We start from the raw sequence: 26513 nt of genomic DNA, 5'->3' as shown, positions 1-26513 counted from the left end.
GAAATTTACTGTTGTTGGTTTGAAATGGAAAAGTGACAAGAAGTGCATTTTCTGGAAGTTGCTGCCTTGTTGCCACTGTTAGGTGGTGTTGTGTTCTTCTTTAGAGAGAGAAGACAAATATGCTCAAATTATAAGTTTTCACAATTTATTATCAAACATTTTCAAATTAGTTTTAGATGGCACCATGGACCTCCACCTTTCAGAAACATGAGACAAAGGATGCCTCATGCAAGCAGTAAACACTTTTATTGTATGTGGTGAAATACAGAATCCCAAAGGGTTGACTCTGTTCATCTGGACGTAGCGTTTTAAGTGGGAGAAACATTTTGTCACTCATGCAAGTGACTTCTTCGGTCTCAGCTGACTGAACATGTACATGGAAGAAATGGAGGCTATGTGGGCTTCATGGCTACATCATGATGGGTGAAAATCAAATCTCAGGACGTACCGCAATTAACGGATCGCATTAACTAGGAGGACCAACACATCAAATTCACCAGGGATGATATGAAAAGTTGCAGTTTGCCTTCTTAGACTGTGAGATTTTCCATTTAAATGTTAATGTATACCGTAAACCTATACACATACAGATACATACATACATACAGTATTTAAGGTTTGAGTGTAAACATCCACTGGAGCACAAACTGGGTGTCATCAAGATGCTACAACATAGAGCGAACACCATCCCCATTACATCGAGAAGGCCCTGAGTAAATGTGGTTATCCCAACTGAGCTAAACCGGCGCCCTCTGTGGCATTTAAACTCCAAAACACCATGAGTGCCATGTTTTATACATCAGGGAAACCAAATAACCTCTGGCTAAGGGGATGGTGCAACACAGAAGAGCTAACTTGTCAGGCCAGGACTTTGAAAGCCTGTGGAGACGTTTTCAGTGATGAGGATGTACACATCCAGGACAGGGAGGAACACTGGTTTGAGTGGGGAGTCAAGGAGGCCAGTTATGTGAAAAGGGAAAGACCATCTCTGAATCGATGAGGGGGCCTAAGGGTACATCTGTCACCATCTTACAATGCTGTGATTGCAGCCATTCCTCAACACTCTGTGAATGGTACTCATGGCCATTGATCAGTGGTCTTTGATCAATGATCAGTGGTCTTTGAGCAATGGTTGTTGATCAGTGATCATGACAATTTGCATATTAATGGTCAAGGAACTGACATCACACCCCATTGTTCCTTCAGTGGGCTGGTTTCAGTCATTGTGCAAATGTACTGTTTATAAGTTTGGGGAAACCTGCAGTCAGCTGCAACTGAAGAAGGCAGAGTGACGAAACGTTTCTCCCACTGAAAAGTTACGTTCAGATGAACAGAATCAACCTATTGGGATTTACTTGGATTACTGAGCATTCATGAAGACATAAAATACACAATGTTAATGTAATTGGTCAGAAAGTTGGGTGAAAACCGCAGTTTCCCTTATTTGGTTTGAAATAAATCCATAACCCAGCTGAAAGCCTCTTGCTGCTCCTTGGTATCCTTCACAGGTGTGATGCTGGACCGAAACGGTCTTTCTCCCTTAGACCTGTTTCACGGGTCCCAAAAAGTTGATAATATTCTCCCATGTCTCTAATAATAGTAGTTACTGGATGTTACAGGCCATTAGCCTTAGGTCAGTGGTCAACTGGAAATGATGACCCAATTGTTACAGAGGGAAAGAAAACAAAAAAACCTTTTAACCCATGGGAGGAAATCTCCTATGTCAATATCCTCCCTCCAGTTTCTTTGATCTCATCCTCACTTTCCAGGACCCCCACCATACTCCAACAATGGCATCTGAAGTTGTGTATTTAAGAATGAAAGTGGAGCACAAAATACCAAATACTGAACAAAAACTTCCCCTCAGGAGCATGTCTAAGAACTTCCTATTCTATATCACCATCAGTGATGTGCCATACGTGCCTTATCATGTTCGTCTTTTGCTTTTTAATGTAGGACCTTTATTGTGTCATTATTTAGGAGTTGTGCTCCTGGGATATGTGGAGACCAATCCTCCTTTTTCCCACATCTTCCAGACGTAATCCAATGTTTTTCTAATTTTCCCCTTTTCTTCTTAATAGTAATTGAGAAACTTTCTGGCAGAAACTTGGTCTTGTTAGGAGAGATGTCATCCATTTCTAGAAATCTGGTTAAATTTATTAATCCCTCCAAATTCAAAGTTGAGACAAGGAAGCAGATGTTCAGTCTTACATGCCTCTCTGCAGCTTCTCTCCTCCTGTTATCCCCCAAAAGCACCATCCCATTAGAAACATACAAAAAACAAACTAAAAACCAGCAAAAAAAAAGTGTCTTAAACATAAAAAATCACAAAGAACAATACAGCATCCCCAGCAGCACCAAAGCGTAAAACAGTGAAATGTGATTTATTAAACATTAAGTCTCTCTCTTCCAAGTCTCTGTTAGCACAGGAATTAAAAATTGATCAACAAATCAATTGACTCTGCCATACAGAAATCTGGTTACAACAGGATGATTATGTTAGTTTAAATGGATCCTGAGTCACACTATCAGAATCCCCAAAGCAGAAGCTGAGGGGGTGGTGTGGCACCAATATTCCACACCAACTTATTAATCAACCAAAGACCCAGACAGACTTCATTCATTTGAAAGCCTCTACCACCACCCTAGCTGCCACCTATCATCCACCTGGGCCTTACGCGGAGTTTCTGTCTGATTTCCGTCCACCTTCTTATGCCTCCACTCATCCTCCTTCATGTTTGTGTTCATGTTTGCTGTTTAGTAGTTTAGTTTGTCCCAGTATAGATTAGTTTTTGTTCCATTTTGCCATTTTTCACATTTTGCTTTACTCTACAATAAACCACCTTCACATCTCAGCAAGTGCCTGCATTTGGATCCTCATTTATTTTCTCCACGCGGCTCATCCCATTCGCTGTGACAGTGACGGTGTTTTCAGATCCAGTGACAGTATGCAGTACAGTGCAGCCATCTGAAAAGAGGTATCAGAGAGGCCAAGGCAGTGCACAAGAGGAATATTGAAGACGACTTAACAACAATTTGCGACAGGTATGGCAGGGAATTTAACACCTAACAAACTACAAGCCTGGCAAAACCATGATGACTGAGGGCAACATGGCACTTGCGGAGGAGCTGCACAACTTCTTTGCACACTTAGAGGTGAAGGAATCAGAGGCAGCCGTAGCTCAAACATCGAACGGCAGCAGCAGCCCAAGCCTCGTGGTGCAGGAATATGAGGTGAGGCGCACACTGAGGGCTGTGAACGCCAGGATGGCCACCGGTCCAGATGGGGTGACCCAGCTGGCTGGGGTTTTCACTAAGATCTTCAACGCTTCACTGTCCCAGTTCTGCATCCTGCCGTGATTAAGTCAGCCACACTTATCCCACTGTTTAAACAGACCAACATTAGCAGCCTCAATAACTACCGACCAGTTGCTCTAACACCTGTTATAATGAAGTGTTTTGAGAGACTGGTCCAACGCCACCTCATGTCCTGCCTGTCACCACACTATTATTTAATAAATGCTGATAATTTATTTCTGAGTAATTTTTTCACGTAAATCTATGCTGTATGTTAATAAAAGTGCCTGTGTGACATCTGGGACACAGCTTTGACTAAGAACTCTCTTAGTGACGTGGCATTTTCAAAACACATCTTTCATCCTTCTGCACTGAGAAGCTAAATTTCGTTTTTGGTTTTTCTAAGTTAAGACAACTCAAATAAATTGAGCTGATCAGTGTTTTTGCATAAAAAGTACTGGTAACTTATTTAAATTGAGTTCTAATAACAAATTGATAAAAAAAAAATTGAGTTCAGCCTATTTAATATTTTTAATTAAACACAATATTAGATTTTACAGTGTAGGTGGAGTTTGCATGTTCTCCCCGTGTTTGCGTGGGTTTTCCCTGAGTAATAATATCAAAGTGCAATAAACATTCACTCTTTATTTATTTATTTATTTATTTATTAAGTCATTCCTTTACCTTTCTTTTTTGCTCATACATTTCTTCCACTTAAAAAAAATCCCCTTTAACTTACTGTGTTGTTTTGTTAGTGTGTTGTGTTGTGTTTTGTGGCGTTTAGTTGTGCATATTGCTGACGCGGGACAGTTTCCAAGTTTATTGTACTATTGTACTGGGTATGACTGTGCAATGACAATAAAGAGTTATCTTATCTTGAAGGGTAAAGTGTAGTTATGGTCAGTAAGACTAGAACATTGCAGTATAATGCAGTTGATAAGGGCGACATGGGCAGTTGCCCAGGGTGGCATTGTGGTGGGGGCGGCATCACGGGAATCGGCAAAAAACAAAAAGTTGCTCGTACTCATGCTGCCCCGACAACATGCCAGCGCATTTGGGGGATATCATAGGCACCGATTGGTTTTCTATCGCCCATTTGCTGGGAGTAAGGGCGCCCTCCGTCCAAATTTAGATAAGGTGCAGTTTTTTAAAATTGTGCATGAAGTCGCAGGACTTTGTGATCATGGGCGAGGTGCGCCTGCTGCTTGCGGCACAGGGAGGAGAGGGGCAGGGTGACGGGAGATTCTCTGGATGGCTGAAGCGGCATCCAATAACCAACTCATGAAATAAAACAAAATAAAAACGAACCAACAAACACGAAAACACCAGACATTATGATACAGACTTATAATTTGCACTAATGTTTTTTCAAATTCTATACGCAAAAAGAGAGCACGAGAGCCCTCGGTGCGCCTGCTTGCTGCTGTGCTGAAATCAAAGTAAACTTTATTGTCATCTCTGCTATATACTGCTATATATACTGCTATATTGGGGTCATCTGAAGGTAATTGTCTATGGTGTGAAGATACGAGATGTGCAGCACCTGAAACGGATACTGGATGCCTGTGCTGGCATTTCTCCTGCGGTGTTGCTATCAGTGTGTGAAGAGTGGGAGAAGAGGGTTGCATTGACAATCCAACACAATGGGCAGCACACTGAACACATTTTATAAGTGGTCAGAAACTTGTAAATAACTCATGAAAGAATAAAGTTACGTTGAAACCAAGCACACCATTGTTTTTCTTGTGACATTACCAATAAGTTTGATGTGTCACATGGCCCTCTTTCTATTGAAAAAACAAAAGTTGTATCCAAGATGGCCGACTTCTAAATGGCCACCATGGTCACCACCCATCTTGAGTAGTTTGCCCCCTCACATATACTAATGTGCCACAAACAGGACTTTAATATCACCAACCATTCCCATGTTATTACGGTGTATCCATATAAATGGCCCACCCTGTATATATATATATATATATATATATATATATATATATATATATATATATATATATATATATATATATATATATATATATATATATATATATATATATATATACAGGGTGGGCCATTTATATGGATACACCGCAAAGCAGCTGGATAGCGTAGTGGTTAGACTACACGCCTTTGGAGCAGAGGATCGCAAGTTCGATTCCTGCCTGGGGCGTCTGTATCCAGTAAGGGTCCTAAGGCTAGACCCCCTATGCTAAGCGAGCCTACCGCAGACATGAGCGAGACAGATAAATATGAAGGCATGCCGGCTCGGACGTCGCCTGGATCAACAAGGTCCGCGTCAGGTGTTGAGGAACCAGGGCACCCTGACGAAAAGTGGGCTACTGGAACAAGAAGGCATCGGTGGGCAAGAGACGAAAACAGGGCGTTGTTGGAATGCTACTACGCAAGTAACCCCAGCGGAAGGGGCTACATGAATAGGATGATGGACCTATGGATTCTTCGATACCCAACATCCACAATGACGGCGAAACAACTAGTAGCTCAGTGTTCCAACATTCGAAAGAAGGGACTGCTCTCACAGCTAGAGATTGACGAGGTACAACACAAATGCTACGGCAAGGAGGAGTCAGGACGCCAGGTCAGGGGGGAGATATCATCACCCCCACCCGAGATTGGGTACATAGCCCCAAGTGCGATAGGAGAAGGATCGTTGAGTGCGAGAGGAACTGACCTGAAAAATAGGATCATGGCCAAGCTTGAAATCTGGATCCCCCGTAGCCGGTTACCAAGATTATGTGAAGTACCCTCAGAAGGTCTGCTAGATGATGTTAATGCAGCACTACGGACAATACCTACAACCACGATTACCGACACTAACAAGCTGATCTACAATACGGCAGCAGTGATCAGTGAGATGCTTGGCTACAAGTTGAACAGCCACAAGGGGCAGTACCCTCCATGGAGAAGGAGGCTAGAGGGCAAGATCAAAGTAGCACGGAGGGAGGTTAGCCAACTAACAGAGTTGCAGAAAGGTGCGACAAAGAAGGTGCATAAGAAATACAGCAAGCTGTCCATACCTGAGGCCAAGCAAAGACTCACAGCCTTGGCCAGCCGCTTGAGGAGGTACACCAGAGAGATAGAAGGCAGGAGAATAAACCAGCTGTTCTCCACAGAACCAGCAAAGGTGTACTCTCAGTGGCAAGGGAACAATAATAAGAGAACAGCACCACCAAGGCTGGAGACGGAGCAATACTGGAAGAGCATATGGGAGAAGGACGCAACCCATAACGGCAATGCTCAGTGGCTAGTGGATCTGAGGGCAGACCACAGCGACCTCCCTGAACAGGGTCCAGTAACCATCACAGTGGCAGATATCCAAGACAGGGTCTCCAGTATGAAGAGTTGGACAGCACCAGGGCCCGACATGGTTCACGCCTACTGGCTAAAGAAGCTGACTGCACTCCACGAGCGTCTGGCAGCACAAATGAACCAGCTGCTAGTTAACGAGAGACACCCGGAATGGCTAACCGAAGGTCGGACGGTCCTGATCCCCAAGGACCCCAAGAAGGGACCGGTCCCCTCCAACTACCGACCAATAACCTGCCTCAGTACTACATGGAAGCTCCTGTCAGGCATCATATCGGCTAAGATGAACAGGCACATGGGTCAATACATGAGTGGGACACAGAAAGGAATTGGCAAGAATACCAGAGGCGCAAAACACCAGCTACTGGTAGACAGAACAATCAGCCGAGACTGCAAGACCAGACTGACCAACCTGTGCACTGCCTGGATTGATTACAAGAAGGCCTATGACTCAATGCCCCACAGCTGGATACTGGAATGCCTAGAATTGTACAAGATCAATGGGACCCTAAGAGCCTTCATCAGGAACTCAATGGGGATGTGGCGTACAACACTAGAGGCCAACTCCAAGCCCATAGCACAAGTCACCATCAAGTGCGGGATCTACCAAGGAGATGCTCTGTCCCCACTGCTGTTCTGCATAGGCCTGAACCCCCTCAGTGAGATCATTAACAAGACTGGCTACGGATACCGACTACGGAACGGAGCAGTTGTCAGCCACCTCCTGTACATGGATGACATCAAGCTGTATGCCAAGAGTGAACGAGACATCGATTCACTGATCCACACTACCAGGCTATACAGCAATGACATTGGAATGTCGTTCGGATTGGAGAAGTGTAGTCGGATGGTAACAAAGAGAGGGAAGGTAGTCAGAACTGAGGGGACTGAACTACCAGAAGGCAACATTGCAGACATAGAGGACAGTTACAAGTACCTGGGGATCCCGCAGGCGAATGGGAACCATGAAGAGGCCGCTAGAAAGGCTGCAACCACCAAGTACCTGCAGAGGGTCAGGCAAGTCCTGAGGAGTCAGCTGAACGGTAAGAACAAGATCCGGGCCATCAACACCTACGCCCTGCCCGTGATCAGGTACCCTGCTGGGGTAATCGGCTGGCCAAAGGAGGAGATAGAAGCCACTGACATAAAGACAAGAAAGCTCCTTACCATGCATGGAGGGTTTCACCCCACGTCCAGCACCCTGAGGCTGTATGCTAAGCGGAAGGAAGGGGGCCGGGGACTGGTGAGTGTCAGCACCACAGTCCAGGATGAGACAACGAACATCCAAGAATACATTGGGAAGATGGCCCCAACTGACTGAGTGCTCAGTGAATACCTCAGGCAGCAGAAACCCAAGAAAGAGGAGGGAGACGAGCAACCATCATGGAAGGACAGGCCCCTGCACGGTATGTACCACCGGCAGATAGAGGAGGTGGCTGATATCCAGAAATCCTACCAGTGGCTGGACAAAGCTGGACTGAAAGACAGCACAGAGGCACTAATCATGGCAGCACAAGAACAAGCTCTGAGTACAAGATCCATAGAGGCTGGGGTCTATCACACCAGGCAAGACCCCAGGTGCAGGCTGTGTAAAGATGCCCCAGAGACAATCCAGCACATAACAGTAGGGTGCAAGATGCTAGCAGGCAAGGCATACATGGAACGCCATAACCAAGTGGCCGGCATAGTGTACAGGAACATCTGTGCCGAGTATAACCTGGAAGTCCGGAGGTCAAAATGGGAGATGCCCCCAAGGGTGGTGGAGAATGACCGAGCTAAGATCCTGTGGGACTTCCAGATACAGACGGACAAAATGGTGGTGGCTAACCAACCGGACATAGTGGTGGTAGACAAACAGAAGAAGACGGCCGTAGTGATCGATGTAGCGGTTCCGAATGACAGCAATATCAGGAAGAAGGAACACGAGAAGCTGGAGAAATACCAAGGGCTCAGAGAAGAGCTCGAGAGGATGTGGAGGGTGAAGGTAACGGTGGTCCCCGTGGTAATCGGAGCACTAGGTGCGGTGACTCCCAAGCTAGGCGAGTGGCTCCAGCAGATCCCGGGAACAACATTGGAGATCTCTGTCCAGAAGAGCGCAGTCCTGGGAACAGCTTAGATACTGCGCAAGACCCTCAAGCTCCCAGGCCTCTGGTAGAGGACCCGAGCTTGAAGGATAAACCGCCCGCAGGGGCGTGCTGGGTGTTTTATATATATGGACCGGCTGCTTCCAAATAGAGCCCATTTCATTCATAATGTTATAATGTTATGTTCATAATGTATTCATGATTTGAATCCTGGGTTGTGCGAAATCCCAGAAATAAACCCTTAACAAAGCAAATCTGTGAACTAAGGTTTAGATTTATAAGGTCATGTTGTGGTGATCCTCGAGTTGGGGGGCTTATGTTCATACTGGAGTGCAAAATTAAAACCAATGGAAAATGGACAAGAAAACTTCAAAGCCATCAGGTTCTCAGTTCAGAAAAAAGAGAAAAGAAGAGGAGGAGAAACGAGCAAAAGATACAGGTAAGCAGATGTGTCATTGGATAATGGCAGGTCATCTATCCTGAAACAATCAGAATCAGAATCGGAATACTTTATTAATCCCTAAGGAAATTATGTGGGTTACAATTACTCCAACAGTAACAGACTAAACTCCAAACAATACATTATGTTACAGATTTTACACATTTAAGAAATAGCACTAATATATACAGATCACTCAATTATAAATATCAAGGATTAACAGAGGTGATTATAAATAAATATCAAGAAAATTGACAAGAATATTACAGAATAGAAAAGAGCGTGTATAAAAAGTGTATCTTTTGCAGTGTTTACAGTGCATTAGATGGAGGAGTTGTACAGGGAGATGGCCACGGGCAGGAATGATTTCCTGTGTCGGTCAGTGGTGCTTTTTGGTAATCTCAGTCTCTCACTGGACGTGCTCCTGTGAGTAGCCAGGCCTTCATGGAATGGGTGGGAGGTGTTATCCATGATTATCCTTATCTTGGACAACATTCGCCTCTCAGACACCACCCTAACAGAGTCCAGCTCCATCCCCACAACATTACCGGCATTGTGGATCAGTTTATTTAGTCTGTTGGCATCTGTGACCCTCAACCTGCTGCCCCAGCATGCAACAACATAGAGGATAGCACTGGCCACAACAGGGATACAAGAAGATAACATTAATTAGTAGTGATAGTGAAATTAGTAGTGATAGTGAAATTAGTAGTGATAGTGAAAAAAAAAATTAATTAGTAGTGATAGTGAAAACTTTTGTTTACGTTTGTTTGCCACTTTCCTTTGTAGCTTACTGAATCTTTTGGACTGTGTTCAGCACAATATTAATTAGTCAGTGTCAATTGTTGATTTGTCCTATTCTCATTGTATGATGAATTATGATGGCTGTTTGTTAGTCGTTTGCTGTTTGTTATTGGGGGGGAGGGGCAAGAGAGAGTGTTCGCCCAGGTCGCCAAACAGCCTTGGACCGCCACTGAATGCAGTGCATTCCATTCATTTGTGGATCAGGTGTGACTCTTCACCTTCTGTAGTAACTGAAAAATCTTGAAGGTGGTTTGGCTAGAGTGGGTCTATTGCCCACTCCAACGCAGTAGGTGGCGGTAAAGCACTGTAATACTGGTTGTCACATGACATATATAAAAAAAACAAGCAGGAAGAGGAGGTCTTTCGAAGGGTAAACATCCGTTGTAGTGGACAGTATATGTGGTTTTGTTTTTCAACGCCGCAAGCTTGTGATTTAAGAAAAAATAGAAAATCCCGATAAAGAGGAGACGACATGGCAACTACCATCAGCACCCAGAGGGGACAGGTAGCGACCTCGGTGTTTGTCTAGTTTGTTCGCACTGGCACGCACACAGCTAGGCGTTGCTCTGGATTGTAGTTCTGGTTCATTAAATGATCAAGAAAGAGTTGCACAGCACGGACACTAGCTTAGCATTCAATACCCGTCATTCAAAACGTCGACGAAAGTAATTAACGGATAAGCGTTAGCTTAGGTAGCTAATAGCAACTCAAGGATTAAGCTGCCAGGATAGCAACACTGACGTGTTCCGTGTTACACAACAAACGATAAAGAACAGTTTCACTCCCGTGCTTCAGATCTGGGAAGCTGAATTTCAGTTTCTGTGTTGCTGCTCAGAGGACCCCGGATGTTTTGTGATTAGAAAGAGTCAGAAAAAATTAAGCCTTTGATTTGTGGTGAGCTGATCTAATGATTACTCAGAAACCGACTAATTACAAGTTAATGAAGTTCTGAGACTTGAGCAAAACGGTGTTCACGTCCAATATTTTCCACGTGCTAGCATTACGTTAAAATTAGTGATGGGTCGTTCGCGAACGAAATGGCTCTTAGAGCCGGGTCTTTGACGTGAACGACGCGAGCCGGCTCCTTATCGCGAGCCGTCACGTGGGTTTTTTTTTTTTTTTTTTTTCTCTCACCCTCTCTCCCTCTCTCTCGCACTTTTTTTCCGCTTCACTCTGCACGCGAGCCTTGTGCTTTACGCTGGGCAGAGGGGGGGAGGGGCGGTAGTTACACTCAGTAGCACAGGAACAGAGCCAGAGAGAGAGAAAGAGGCAGGGACAACAACATTAGAAAGGTATAGTAATCATCCACAACTATTTTCGGTTGCAGATGATAAAGGATTCAGAAAGTTTATTCATGCAGGTCCATATGACAGAGAATGTGCATCTTCTGTTTGTTTTCATATTATAATTTATATTTAATTGTGTTGTGGTTTGCAGTGTTTTGTGTTCTTTTCACTTTAAATTTGTAAAAGGAAAAAGCTGAAAATTTAAATAGTTAAAACTTGAAATGTGAATAGTTGATTTTTGTATTATATGATTTATTTATTACATTTTATGTGGAGTGAATAAATAAAAGTATATTTACGGTGGCCCCTAGAGACAAAGCACATACAAACTTCAAATCACGTACGAACTCTGAAGCATGTACAAACTCCAAAACACGTAAAAACACGTAAAAACTCCAAAACACGTAAAAACTCCAAAACACGTAAAAACACGTACAAACTCCGAAGCACGTAAAAACTCAGAAGCATATAAAAACTCAGAAGCACATAAAAACTCAAAACACGTACAAAAGACAACAGAAGTGCTACAGGATGCTGGGCGCAGTGTTGAGCCTTTGTTATCTTGTGGCTACACAAGCCAGCAAGTACCAACGACCGGATTTGGTGTGTGGTAATAACAGGCAAATGAACTTTTTTTTAAATTATTTGAATATATATGAGTGCCTGTGTATAAATACACAAACAATACACACATGCTTTCAATTGTGTAATTTAAGTGATCTAGTAGCTCTGCTTTGGAAGTTCAGTTCATGCTAGAAATGTGTTTTGGAGTTTGTACGTGTTTTGTCTCTAGGGGCCACCGCATATATTTATATATAAACATATATAAATAAAACCACTTTTTTTTACGTTAGTAATTCCTTTTGTGCATAATTTTATATTATTGCTAATAATAAATTAATTAAAGCAACAAAACAACCTGAAGAGCCGGTTCGGAGCCGAAAGAGCCGGCTCTTTTTAGTGAGCCGAACCGAAAGAGCCGGATCTCTAAAAAGAGCCGGAAATCCCATCACTAGTTAAAATGTTGGAAGAAAGGCTAGATAAACATATTAAAGGCATGGGTTACGTCTTTTAAACTCACAAAATCCTAAAAAGTCCTGTTGGCATCATTTTCTGTGTTTATTCGGGTAGATGAAGACAAACTGATTTACCCCACTACGTCTTGCAGTTTTTTAATGCTACATTCCTTGCTCCTTCTCTCTTGTACAGTTTCACTCGTGGAAGACAGAAAGTGAGAGATATAGTCGGCTGTAATGACTGGGGAAAAAGACTCATGCTTGAACACTGCTAGCAGCATTTGCACCCGCTGAGTGAATTCATTTGGATTGGTCAGAGCAGTAAAAAGATCCGTCATTATATAGTTAGAATTTGTTGGACAAAGTTTTCTGTCTGTAAACCACCACATTGGATTTTAAATCGGACAATATGTGATCAGAATGCGTACGTTAAGTTTTAATTCTGGAGTTTTTACCAAAAATTTTGGAATTAATTGTTTAGACAGGTTAAATGGGTCCTGTTGCACTGTTATCACATGACAAATAAAGCAGCCATAATATCTGAAGTTGATTCAGAGTGAAGAATTTTGTATTCTGTAACTTTTCACTGTAATTGTGAATATGAAACCCAAGAGATGTCAGATGACAGCAAGGAAGGCTGTCACGAGGCCATTATGCAGAAAAAACAAACTAAAGCATGTGGTGATGTTTGTGACATCACGCATGTCATTGATTGTCATTCATTGATTGAAAGGATTTTCAACTGTGGTGGTCTAGATAACTACGAAAACTGAGTCTCTCTACAACAAGTGATGGACCTAAGTGTTGCTAACTAAAATTCAGCAGCATCACCAAGATGTCTTCCAAGTGAGCCATACATATAAATCAACACCTCTCAAACAATTTCAACAAAAGTTAAAAAAAAAAACCCAAACCAAACCAAAAAACCTGTCTCATCATGACTCACTTAATTGACTGTAGGTTGTACCTGCTAGTTAGAGTTCAAATTAGCATGCTGATATGTAAAACACGATTAAGTCCACCAACCCTCATTTGAATACGGGTGTCTAAGAATGTAACGTTAACCGAAGTCCTGCTTGTAGACGGGACTCTTGCAGTAACCTAGAAATACCTCTGGGGACTTTTTCAGGTAGTACTTTTGAAGCATTATCTAAATTAACTTACGTTTCTGTCGTCACTAGTACATCACCAGTCAAATAAGATAAAAACTGCTTCAAATATTTATTGACTTTGCCCCAAAATAAGGTTACAGTACCGTATTTACCGCACTATAAGGCGCACCAGATTATAAAGCGCACTGTTGAAGACTGGCTCTGTTTTCATACATAAGGCGCATCATATTATATGACACATTAAGACAAACAAAACAGTCAGATAACTCGACCTTTATTAAGCTCATTCACAGTAACTCTTAACACTGTTAAGCTGTAACACATTAAATATTGAAAAATACACACTTTTTCCAGTTCATTCAACTTCCACAATTCCCTCAAACTCTTCACCTTCTGTGTCTGAGTTACGGTAAACAGCTGGGCAATTTCAGCATCAAGCATGCCCGGATCCCTCTCACACCGGATTAAAAGGCGTTTAAAGTACATTCAGCAAAATAAAACAATCGGATGAGTTAAAATTTAACCAACTCATTCACAGTAACGATTAACATTGTTAAGCTGTAAAACATTAAATACTGAAAAATACACTTACGTTTTCAGTTCATTCAACTTCCACAATTCCCTCAAACTCTTCACCTTCAGTGTCTGAGTTACGGTAAACAGCTGGGCAATTTCGGCATCAAGCATACCCGGATCCCTCTCATCATTGTCTGAATCAGTCTCGTTGCTGTTACTTAGCTGTTCAGTGATTATTCCAGCCTTCGTGAAAGCTCGGACGACACTTGAGACTGATACCTTAGCCCAAGCAGCCACGATCCATTGGCAGATAGTGGCGTAACTCGCTCAGCGTTGCCTCCCTGTTTTGGTGAATGTGTGTTCGCCTTCTGTCATCCAATGCTCCCACGCAGCTCGTAATTTAACTTTGAACGACCAATGGTTGGAGTTCTTTGGTTAATCCACCCGGAATGACGGCAAGCTCCGAATTAGTTTGCTTCACTTGGGTTTTGACAGCCTCGGTGAGATGGGCGCGCATGGAGTCGTAGATCAAAAGAGACGGAGATTTGTGGAGATTTGTGGAAAAAGCCACCCGGTCTCTTGACATAAACTCAAACACTCGCTCATCTTCTCCTCGTCCATCCAGCCCTTTGAGTTAGCCTTCACGATGACGCCGGCCGGAAACTTTTCTTTTGGTAAAGTCTTCCTCTTGAAAATGACCATGGGTGGTAGTTTCTGGCCATTAGCTTGGCAGCCCAGAACTACAGTGAAGGATGACTTCTCGTTCCCTGCGGTGCGTATAGATACCGTACTGGTCCCTGTTTTCTCGACAGTACGGTTCACGGGGATGTCAAAGGTGAGGGGGACCTCGTCCATGTTAGTGATGTGTTCTGGCCGGATCTTCTTTTCAGTGATCTTGTTCTGGCAGTAGGTGCTGAAAATGGCCAACTTTTCTTTGTAATCGTTTGGCAGTTGCTGTGAGACAGTAGGTCTTGTGCAGATTGAGAGATTATGCCTTTTCATAAAACGGAAGCACCAAGAATGTCCCCCTCGAAAGTCGTTGATCTGCATGTCACGTGCTACCGCTGTTGCCTTGAGTCGAATAGAGACTGTAGAGACACTTCTACCTGCTGTTCTCTGTTCAATAACCCACTGTTCAATTTTGTCCTCTAACTGCGGCCATCGCGCCGTGTTCCCTCGGAAACTCCTTTTGGTCTTCTTTACTTGTTTTAGGTCATCTTCTTGCTTCCTCCACTTGCGCACCATGGACTCATTAATGCCGAATTATGTCGCAGCTGCTCTATTTCCATTCTCTTCTGCATAACTAATTGCTCGAAGGTTAAAATACGCTTAAATATGCCATTTTGGAGTCGTTATACACACACAACACGGGAATGTTGTGTTGAAGCACAGTACGTATTACTCTGCGAGGCTCCTGGCAACGGTCCTCTAAAAAAAAATTTGACAGATTTTTGAGCATAGTGTGCCACATAAAACCGGTTCAAGGTCAGTAAGCACAAACCAAAATTCATCCATAAGGCACACCAGATTATAAGGTGCACTGTCGATTTTTGTGAAGATTTAAGGATTTTACGTGCGCCTTATAGTGCGGTAAATACGGTATATATATTTTTTTTACATTTACATACAAATACCTGAATGAATATACTCTATAAAGACCTCATAATACTATATTTTCTCAATAGAGCACTTTCCTCTCCTTATTTGTGGTTCCGAGAGATTTCAAAAGTAGAACTGGGGCAGAGCTTCTAGCTTACTTGACCCTCTCCTGTGGAACCAGCTCTGAGTTTGTATTCAGGGTTGGATCACCCTGCTAGAGGACTTCATTTGTTTTCCACTTGTTCTCCTCTTCGCCTTCATCTTAGTTTCAATAAGCACTTCATTTATCCCATATTTAAGTTATATGGCAATACTACATACTGCATGTCAGTAACTTTTGGTTTCTCTCTTCCATAGATTGTATTTTTGTTCTTTTCTCTCTCTCAAAAAATACATACAATGTTAAATCATTTGCATGAATTAGTATCTCTCTTAGTACAGCACCAAGCAATCCTCTCTTCCTCCAGCCCCCTTTATGCTGGTGAAAGTTTTTCTGGGTAAAACTTAAACCAGTTTTTTGCTTTCAGGTGTATATTGGGGAGCTTCCACAGGATTTTCTGCGAATCACTCCCACTCAGCAGCAGCAGCAGGTCCAGCTGGATGCGCAGGCAGCCAGGCAGCTGCAGTATGGAGGCTCCATAAGCACTGTAGGACGACTTAGCATTACAGTGGTCCAGGTGAGCACAGCTTCACTATTAGAAGCACAACTGGATGTCATTACAGTATTTGTACCATTGAGGATAAAATATACACACCAACAGCTTGTTCTTTTATGTTACACATACAGTGGGGCAAAAAAGTATTTAGTCAGCCACCGATTGTGCAAGTTCCCCCACTTAAAATGATGACAGAGGTCAGTAATTTGCACCAGAGGTACACTTCAACTGTGAGAGACAGAATGTGAAAAAAAAAATCCATGAATCCACATGGTAGGATTTGTAAAGAATTTATTCGTAAATCAGGGTGGAAAATAAGTATTTGGTCACCTCAAACAAGGAAAATCTCTGGCTCTCACAGACCTGTAACGTCTTCTGTAAGAAGCTTTTCTGTCTCCCACTCGTTACCTGTATGAATGGCACCTGTTTGAACTCATCATCTGTATAAAAGACACCTGTCCACAGCCACAAACAGTCAGACTCCAAACTCCGCCATGGCCAAGACCAAAGAGCTTTCGAAGGACACCAGGAAAAGTATTGTAGACCTGCACCAGACTGGGAAGAGTGAATCTACAATAGGCAAGCAGCTTGGTGTGAAAAAATCAACTGTGGGAGCAATCATCAGAAAATGGAAGACATACAAGACCACTGATAATCTCCCTCGATCTGGGGCTCCACGCAAGATCTCATCCCGTGGGGTCAAAGTGATCATGAGAACGGTGAGCAAAGATCCCAGAACCACACGGGGGGACCTGGTGAATGACCTGCAGAGAGCTGGGACCAAAGTAACAAAGGTCACCATCAGTAACACACTACAACGGCAGGGAATCAAATCCCGCAGTGCCAGACGTGTTCCGCTGCTGAAGCCAGTGCATGTCCAGGCCCGTCTGAAGTTTGCCAGAGAGCACATGGATGATACAGCAGAGGATTGGGAGAATGTCATGTGGTCAGATGAAACCAAAGTAGAACTTTTTGGTATAAACTCAACTCGTCGTGTTTGGAGGAAGAAGAATACTGAGTTGCATCCCAAGAACACCATACCTACTGTGAAGCATGGGGGTGGAAACATCATGCTATGGGGCTGTTTTTCTGCCAAGGGGACAGGACGACTGATCCGTGTTAAGGACAGAATGAATGGGGCCATGTATCGTGAGATTTTGAGCCAAAACCTCCTTCCATCAGTGAGAACTTTGAAGATGAAACGAGGCTGGGTCTTCCAACATGACAATGATCCAAAACACACCGCCCGGGCAACAAAGGAGTGGCTCCGTAAGAAGCATTTGGAAGTCCTGGAGTGGCCTAGCCAGTCTCCAGACCTCAACCCCATAGAAAATCTGTGGCGGGAGTTGAAAGTCCGTGTTGCTCGGCGACAGCCCCAAAACATCACTGCTCTCGAGAAGATCTGCATGGAGGAATGGGCCAAAATACCAGCTACTGTGTGTGCAAACCTGGTAAAGACCTATAGTAAACGTTTGACCTCTGTTATTGCCAACAAAGGTTATGTTACAAAGTATTGAGTTGTATTTTTGTTATTGACCAAATACTTATTTTCCACCCTGATTTACGAATAAATTCTTTACAAATCCTACCATGTGGATTCATGGATTTTTTTTCACATTCTGTCTCTCACAGTTGAAGTGTACCTCTGGTGCAAATTACTGACCTCTGTCATCATTTTAGGTGGGGGAACTTGCACAATCGGTGGCTGACTAAATACTTTTTTGCCCCACTGTAAAAGCTTCTTGTTTAGTTTGTTAAGTTCTAAATTTTAACCGAAAAGTCATTATAGCAAAAGTGCCACAAATTCTTTATAACAAACTGTTATTTTTTTGGATCTTCATCCGTATTCTATGTGCTAGTTGACAGACAGGTTTATTTTGTTTCCTCCTTGTTGACCTAGTCTAATGCAGAGGTCAGTTCACTAACCCAGTGGTGGCATGGAAATCTTTTTTGTCTTTCATGTAGTTCACGTTTTATGTCTGAAAAACCTTTTGGTTAAAAAGTTCCTCAGACCCCAGGAAGAGTAGCTACTGCTATTACAGGAGCTAATGGGGATCTTGATAAACTAAACTAAGTTTTAGTTAGTGTTTATGTTTTTGTGTGTAACTTAGATTAAACACAGGAGTACACGTGCTAGCTATACTGTAATACACAAATCTTAAATTAATCAGTTAATTGAAGCCACCTGTCTTGTTTTATTGTGTAGGCCAAACTGGCTAAAAACTATGGTATGACCCGAATGGATCCATACTGTAGGATCAGACTGGGCTATGCTGTCTATGAGACACCAACTGCTCATAATGGAGCCAAAAACCCACGCTGGAACAAGGTGATCCAGTGCACGGTGCCTCCTGGGGTTGACTCTTTCTACTTGGAGATCTTTGATGAGGTGAGGAGGTCACAGAGCTTCTCTTCTGAATGGTTAGACATGGGCACAGCTTTTCAAAGATTATCTCTATAGGGTCTTCTTATTTGTTTTCTTCTTTTTTTCATTTTATCTATTTGTCTGTTTCATTTTATCATTATCATATTGTGCAAGTAAGTGGACTGGTTCTTATATAGCACTTTTCTACTCTACCTGAGTACTCAAAGCGGTTTAAAACATGTTTCTATTCATCCGTTCATAGAAGCACTTTTTTAATCTTAAGTGCTTTGTAACAGTCACACTCTGATGTGGGTGTGACTGTTACAAACTGTTACAAACTGTTACAAACTGTTACAAACTGTTACATTGGAGGGCAACTTGCGGTTAGTATCTTGCCCAAGGATATTTGCCATGCAGATTGGAGCAGCTAGAGATTAAACCACCAACCTTTCAGGTTAGCAGATGAGCCAAGATCAGACAAGCCAAGCATACATACCTGGTATGACCCTGCTTAGCTTCCGAGATCAGATGAGATTGGGCACGCTTAAGGTAGTATGGCCAAAAGCTGTGAAATATGGCAATAACAGAGCTGACAGTCAGAGGAAAAAAACAAAAGGACAGAAAGAAAAAAGAAGCGGGGAGAAAATAGGAGGAATATAAGAAGAAGATGGAACACAATTAGAACAACATAATGGGTCGGGCATCGGTTTAGCTCACTGGAATGAGCAGGGGAGCATATGCAGCAAAGCTGGGAGCGGCCAGACCAGGTTCGAGTCCGACCTGAGACCCTCTGCTGCATGCCTTCCCCTCCCTCTTTCCCTCATTGTCCTTACCAAACATAAAGCCATGTATGTGTGTGTATGTGTGTATATATATATATATATATATATATATATATATATATATATATTAGGGGTGCAACGATACACAAAATTCACGGTTCGGTTCGGTTCGATACTTTGGTGTCACGGTTCGATATTTTTTCGATACAAAAAAAATGTTCATGCCTTTTTAATTTGTCATTTATTAAAATGATAAATATATATTTTAACTCAAAAGTACAGTTTTTAAATTTAACCCTAACCCTTGTGCGTGTTTTTTATTTTGACAGCGAATGCGCACCTGCGGACCACTTATGTGCAGCCCTGGTTATTTAGCTCGTCATATTGCAGCCACAGAAATTCTTTTGTCCATGAAACCATAAAGCTGCACTTTCTTTTCGCCTTATAGTCTGATTTGTCATAACTTCTCCGTTTTGTGGTAAGCTTTTCTTTGGCTGTCACTTCTTCACCCTGACCTGTCTTATTTGGCTCAGCAGAACTAAAATATATATCCTGCTGCTTTTACACACGCACTCACATAAGCTCAGCGATTCTCTGCGCGATCAACCTCTCACATGTTTAAGCTGCGGGAGATTTCACTTGTCATGTTTGCATAGTAAGCTAACGATTAATAAGACGATGTCAGAGGAATTGGTGCACAAATTATCATCACTCACAGATCAGTGCTGTCGCTCTCTATACACAGTTCGCACGATTGCAAAGTGAAAGCAAAAAAACAAGCGCAAATTCAAACGCGATTACAATATGTCACATATTGACAGTGGCTCACCGATGCCAATGACATAATTACCCAGCTACATTTCTGAAAGAATGCAAAAGCATTGACATATATTTTTCCTACAATAGCCCGACGGGCAGGGCAGAGATAGATTTTGGTAAACCGACTGAAAAAATCGGATATCGTTGCACCCCTAATATATATATATATATATATATATTAGGGGTGCAACGATACTCGTATTGAACCGTTCGATACAGTGCTTTCGGTTCGGTACGCATATGTATCGAACAATACAACATTTGTAATTTATTTTATCAACTTTCCTTCTGACGATGCTGTCTGTGTGGAGCACTCAGTGAATCTGCGTTCGACTACTCCGCCTAGGCTGCACTGTCGAGCGCAGATCCACTGAGCGCTCCACACAGACAGCATAGTCAGAAGGAAGAGCGCAGGGCAAGCTAGCGAGACAGAAGTTAAGCTCTCCTTACATGGCAAATTGAACCTCCCCCACCCTCATTCAGATCTGGCGTTTGGAATTATTTTGGTTTTCATGTGACGTATGACCCTGAAGGTAAGCGAGTCATGGACTAAAGTAAAACAGTATGTTGGATGTGCCATGCAATGCTCAATTACATGGGTGGGAGCTAGCGTGTTAGCGCAGTTAGCTCGTTAACGTGTTGGCCGTCTAGCCCCATGCACGGGGCGATCGGCGGTAGCTCGTTAACGGAGATTTGCCGTGTTGTGGCGTTAAGGTCATTTTAACGAGGTTAACCTGAAAGCACTAGTGGGAACACAACGAATATGACTGCACATTTACGCCGACATCATCCTAGTGCAAAGACAAAAACAACAAGCATGCTACTAACTTTAGCCGAGTCATTTAGACAGCTGTTAGCACATGATTCTCCTTATGCTGCTGAGAATATAGCCCAGAAGAAGCGGATAGTATAGCTTTTATTTTGGAAAGAGCCATTTCTCTGTAATAAACTCTCTTTTCCAAAGATGAGTGATTCCTCAATCAGATACAGGGCTCGCAAAATCGCTAGCCCGACGTCCCGGGGCTAGAGATTTTTCCAGTCGGGCTACCAAAATCTATCTCTGCCCTGCCCGTCGGGCTATTGTAGGAAAAATATATGTCAATGCTTTTGCATTCTTTCAGAAATGTAGCTGGGTAATTATGTCATTGGCATCGGTGAGCCACCGTCAATATGTGACATATTGAAGTCGCGTTTGAATTTGCGCTTGTTTTTTTGCTTTCACTTTGCAATCGTGCGAACTGTGTATAGAGAGTGACAGCACTGATCTGTGAGTGATGATAATTTGTGCACCAATTCCTCTGACATCGTCTTATTAATCGTTAGCTTACTATGCAAACATGACAAGTGAAATCTCCCGCAGCAAGCTTAAACATGTGAGAGGTTGATCGCGCAGAGAATCGCTGAGCTTATGTGAGTGCCTGTGTAAAAGCATTTCAGTTCTGCTGAGCCAAATAAGACAGGTCAGGGTGAAGAAGTGACAGCCAAAGAAAAGCTTACCACAAAACGGAGAAGTTATGACAAATCAGACTATAAGGCAAAAAGAAAGTGCAGCTTTATGGTTTCATGGACAAAAGAATTTCTGTGGCTGCAATATGATGAGCTAAATAAGTGGTCCGCAGGTGCGCATTCGCTGTCAAAATAAAAAACACGCACAAGGGTTAGGGTTAAATTTAAAAACTGTACTTTTGAGTTAAAATATATATTTATAATTTTAATAAATGACAAATTAAAAAGGCATGAACATTTTTTTTGTATCGAAAAAATATCGAACCGTGACACCAAAGTATCGAACCGAACCGTGAATTTTGTGTATCGTTGCACCCCTAATTAATATATATATATATATATATATATATATATATATATATAGGGATGGGTATCGGTGTACCCATTCTGACATAAACGGTAGTAACCAGACCGAAAAGCAGCGCACATTTCGGTGCTTTATTTCGGTGCTTTTTTTTCCTGAGCTGTGACACACTTTAGATTCTAGCCAATCATTTTACGTTTCCGAGGATAGTAGGCGGGCCCAGGTACGTGCGTTCTTTTAGAGCAGAGCTACAGATTAAAAATGCCCAAGGCGAAGCGGTGAAAGTCTGGCTGTACTTCACAGCAAAAGATGCAAACTCAGCAGCCTGCAACAAGTGCTTTAAGCTGATACTGTGATACTGTCAAAGGAGGTAACACCTCGAATCCGATGAAACACCTGGCGACGCATAGCGTGTTTTTTTTAAAAGCCAAGAAATGCGCCGTATTTGATAGCTTGCTGCGAGACCTCACACCGAGCGCATCTACTGCGGGTGTGGTGCCTGTTATCAGACCCGGAGTTAGCAACATCCCCCAAAAACCCGAAGAGGAGAGTCCTGGCCCCTAGCCCTGCCAGTGTAGCAGAAATGATGAGGATGATGATGCAGCAGCAGCAGTTCTTCTCTGCGTGAGTAGCTTCATGTTGTTCGTGTGTAATTTACGTTGAGTAGGCTAACCACGTTATTACATTAATGCATGTAAGGTGAACTAGCAAACATCATCATAGCTACATGCGGCTGTCTTCTTGTTTGATTGCAGATACTCCCTTCACCCTGGCCAAAAAGGCTAAAATGACCAAAGAAAAAGAGGGAAACAGTTAAACATGAGAGGTTTTTGGACAAAGTTTGTGTTTTTTCCATTGATTAAGCACTGCTTCCAGCCAAGAGTGATACCATATATGCCCCATAGCTGCAGAAAAGGCTAACATTGTTATCTTTTTACAAAAAAACAGCTGAACATGAGAGGTTTTTGGACCAATTTTGTGTTCTCCATTCTTTAAGCACCGGTTTGAGCACCGTTTGAGCACCGGCACCGTTTCAAAAGTACCGATTTGGTACTGGTATCGGATAAAACCTAAATGATACCCATCCCTATATATATATATATATATATATATATATATATATATATATATATATATATATATATATATATATATATATATATATATATAAGAAAAACATATAATAGGTCATCCACTGGTGCACCTGTACGGTATCATCCAAAAAACAAACTGCATTTGTAAGACAAAATCCAATGCAATGCGATTTAAAAACAGCTACTTCAACATCCTCCAATAAAGCACAGTACTATACAAAATATGCAAGAAAACTCTTCCTTCTAAAGGTGAAAGAAATTGTTTGTCTTTTACCACTTGGAGGCAGAAACACATTGTTGAGTACGAGCAGGCTACAAACGTGGAGGTTAGCAGCTGGTAATGTGCTAGCCAAGTAAACACAGCTCTGTGGAGGTTACAGGAATACTCCTCTAGCTCTACGTATGTCAGGGGGGTGAAATGGTGGATGGAAATTACTTTTGAATAACCCTAATATTTTTTTCAGTTTTATTATGTGACAGTATTGTGAACGCTAAAAAGTTACAAGGTTATTTGTTAAGCAGTAATTTTTTACTTAAGATTTCCAGGGAAAAACTATCTGGGCTGCTTTTATGCTTAGATTTTATTTGCATAGTATTCCTGGACATAATGCCGTGTCAGTGCTATTACAATTCTCCTAGCACCTTGTTTCTGTAGTTTCACCCTTCAAATGAGGAAATGTGTTGTCAAGGATGGACAAAGTAAATGAAACTACACTTGAAACTATGTTTTCTTACATTCTGTCTCTATCAACAGTGCATATTTACTGATGATACAGGGTGTAATCAAAAGGTTCAGGGAAAAGGCCCATAAAATCTAAAGATCCTGTTCTAATGCGCCTCTGGACCATCTTCAGCATGACTCTTACCTTTTAGATCTCTCGGGGGAAGTCCTGTTATGTCCCTTTGTACCTGTTCTTCTGAAATACTTGCTGGATGTTCTCCAAACTGCTTGGCACTAACAAGAGACCCCACTCTCACCGCCAGTTATGATCCATTATCACAAAATGTAGTCAATTTGAAACAGAAGTTGAAAGTTTATCTGCTTGAGGTTGAGGTCTATGGTGAAATTACATCAGCGCATCAGTGACTGGCAGTTTTTCTTTTAATTAATTAATTTTTTAACGATGGCTGCCCCTCACTGAGCCTAGTTCTGCTGGAGGTTTCTTTGTGTTAAAAGGGAGTTTTTCCTTCACCAAGGAAAAACCAAGTGCTCGCTCATAAGCGGTTGTCTAGTCGTTGGGTTTTCTTGTAGGGTCTTTACCTGACAGTATAAGGTGCCTTAAACTGTTGTTGATATTTGGTGCCAAACAAGCTTGAAGGAGAGACAGCTAAATTTAAATCAGGCAAGGTGTTTGTTATGGGCCTCTTCCCAGAACGTTTTGGTCACATCTTATATTCTGGGCTGAACTGTTGTGTGAATTGTTTTCATACTCTGGTAATTTCCTTGTCTTAAAGCCTTACAAATGAAGAAACCGTTGAATTTGAACTCTGCTGTTAATGATCCAGCAGTATACATTTGCATTTATCCACTGACCTGATAATTGTTTCCATGTGTTGATGTACAGAGAGCATTTTCTATGGATGACAGGATAGCATGGACACATGTCACCATCCCTGAAGGCCTAAGGGAGGGCAGAGTGGTGGATGAGTGGTTCAGCCTGAGTGGACGGCAGGGTGACGACAAGGAGGGCATGATCAACCTGGTTATGTCTTTTACTGTGAGGACATTTACACGCACCCTTCATCAAATAAGATGGAAAGTGCTTCACACGCCTGTGTGTTAAATCACAGATTTAGTTTTGGTTATGCTGTTACTATGGATCCACAGTCAGTTTATTATTCCCGGAAGTATTTGGACAATGGCACAGTTTCCATAAATTGTTTTGTATAGTGTAACAAAACTAATCTTGAAAGCTTGGAACATGATAGCCTCTAATATATATTATTCATTTTGATTTAGTTTTAAGGAAAAGGCTTTCAAAATGATCAAGTGTTGCTTCACTGTCAGGAAATATCTTGAAAACCATCTTTCATTTCTGTTTCATTTATTTCCATGAAGTGAAATTGTTAACCCTGTCTTTGTGCCAGTCTTTACCAGCAGGAATGATGACTCAGCCTGTCGTCTTTATGCCATCTGTATATCAACAAGGAGTAGGATACGTGCCCATCACAGGTCAGTCAGTTAAACCTTGTATCTAATAAGTTAAAAGCTGGTTCTTGTATAAGCAGTGTCATCTGTGTTCCTAGGAGTTCCTGCAGTCTACAACCAGGGCATGATGCCTATGGCAGTGCCAACTACCATGCCAGCAATTGGGAACCAGGGCCTACCATGCACTGAGCAGGACCTTAAGGCTCTGCAGGACATGTTCCCCAACCTGGATAAAGAGGTGGTTCGCACTGTACTGGACGCACAGCAAGGCAACAAGGATGCTGCCATCAACTCTCTGCTGCAGATGGCTGAGGAGCTCTAACTATACAAGACAGTCTGATACCAGACATGCTAACAGATGCATGCATTCACAGTGAAAGTAGTCTATATACAGAGCTCCACCCCTTCTCTTATAGACATGTTTATAGTCCTCCCACAGTAATATACTCTCACACAGTGCAGCAGCAGCTGAGTTCCCAAAAGAGCTTTGTTTCCAGTTCAAATAAGGTCCCTAGAGCTTAAACACAACTCTGCTCCCAAGTTCTGACAGTCATTTTGGTCTAGCCACTCAGTGGGTGTTCTACCCTCTAATCACAGGATTGGATTTTCACAGTGCACCAAATATTTCTGTTGATGCTTTTGTAAACAGTTTGTTTTGCACCTGCCATAACTGCAGCAAATCACAACCTCCTGTATTATTGGTATCTGTAAAGTGTGTAGTGCATTTCAAATTATTCATTGTGTGTATATATATAGAAATGTATGCAGTAATAATAATGAGTGAATGACTACCCTGGTTAGAAGAACTCTTTTGTCCACTGTGAGTCATCTCTAATAAAGTTAATATAGGTTTACCATCACTAAGTCAGGACATGAAGGTTTGATGTGCAGTTACCTTCCAAATGAGTTTGAAGATGTCACTTTGCTACTGATATCTGAATGGAGGACAACAGTATGACATCTGCAGAGGTTTTAAGACCCACAATGCTCCTTGGTGACTGTATATTCTAATCTTAAGTCTTCTATTCACACCTGTAACCTGCCAACATTTTGTCTGCCAAAGTTCTTCTCCATGAGACTGTCAGTCTGCAAAACTCTTAATGTTGAAAGTGCAGTGGTGTCATGTGATTCTGTTATCTCAGTGTAATACACATCTTTCAGTCCAGGAACTTTGGTATTCCATTGGTGTTTACTGATTTCAGAATATTCAGAATATTTATGATTCAGCATGAATTGCAGTCATATGTCACTAGACAAGAACAAGTAGTGCACATGTTTTTGCTACCTATGAAGCGCCTTGAGGCGACTTTTGTTGTGATTTGGCGCTATATAAATAAAATTGAATTGAATTGAATGTT

General features: G+C 42.3%; 1 protein-coding gene across 1 annotated transcript; it reads left to right on the top strand.

Moving 5' to 3' along the window:
- The first annotated feature begins 10291 nt into the window (after positions 1-10291).
- On the top strand, positions 10292-26513 carry LOC120715294 (toll interacting protein). The gene is made up of 6 exons (XM_040002207.1): positions 10292-10456; positions 16008-16157; positions 18343-18525; positions 24572-24724; positions 25095-25179; positions 25254-26513. The coding sequence occupies exons 1-6, from the start codon at positions 10424-10426 to the stop codon at positions 25475-25477; spliced, it is 828 nt and encodes a 275-aa protein (XP_039858141.1). The 5' UTR covers positions 10292-10423; the 3' UTR covers positions 25478-26513.

The sequence above is a fragment of the Simochromis diagramma genome, unplaced genomic scaffold (genome assembly GCF_900408965.1).
Source record: "Simochromis diagramma unplaced genomic scaffold, fSimDia1.1 OVJJ01000430.1, whole genome shotgun sequence".
NCBI lineage: Eukaryota > Metazoa > Chordata > Actinopteri > Cichliformes > Cichlidae > Simochromis > Simochromis diagramma.
Note: the sequence above shows the minus strand (reverse complement) of the source record. Positions and strands in the feature narration are given on the sequence as shown.

Excerpts from the sequence above, each read along its gene's own strand:
- LOC120715294 (XM_040002207.1), top strand. The coding sequence starts at position 10,424 with ATGGCAACTACCATCAGCACCCAGAGGGGACAG. Across the intron at positions 24,725-25,094 it reads ACCTGGTTATGTCTTTTACT|TCTTTACCAGCAGGAATGAT; the intron begins GTGAGGACATTT and ends TCTTTGTGCCAG. Across the intron at positions 25,180-25,253 it reads AGGATACGTGCCCATCACAG|GAGTTCCTGCAGTCTACAAC; the intron begins GTCAGTCAGTTA and ends CTGTGTTCCTAG.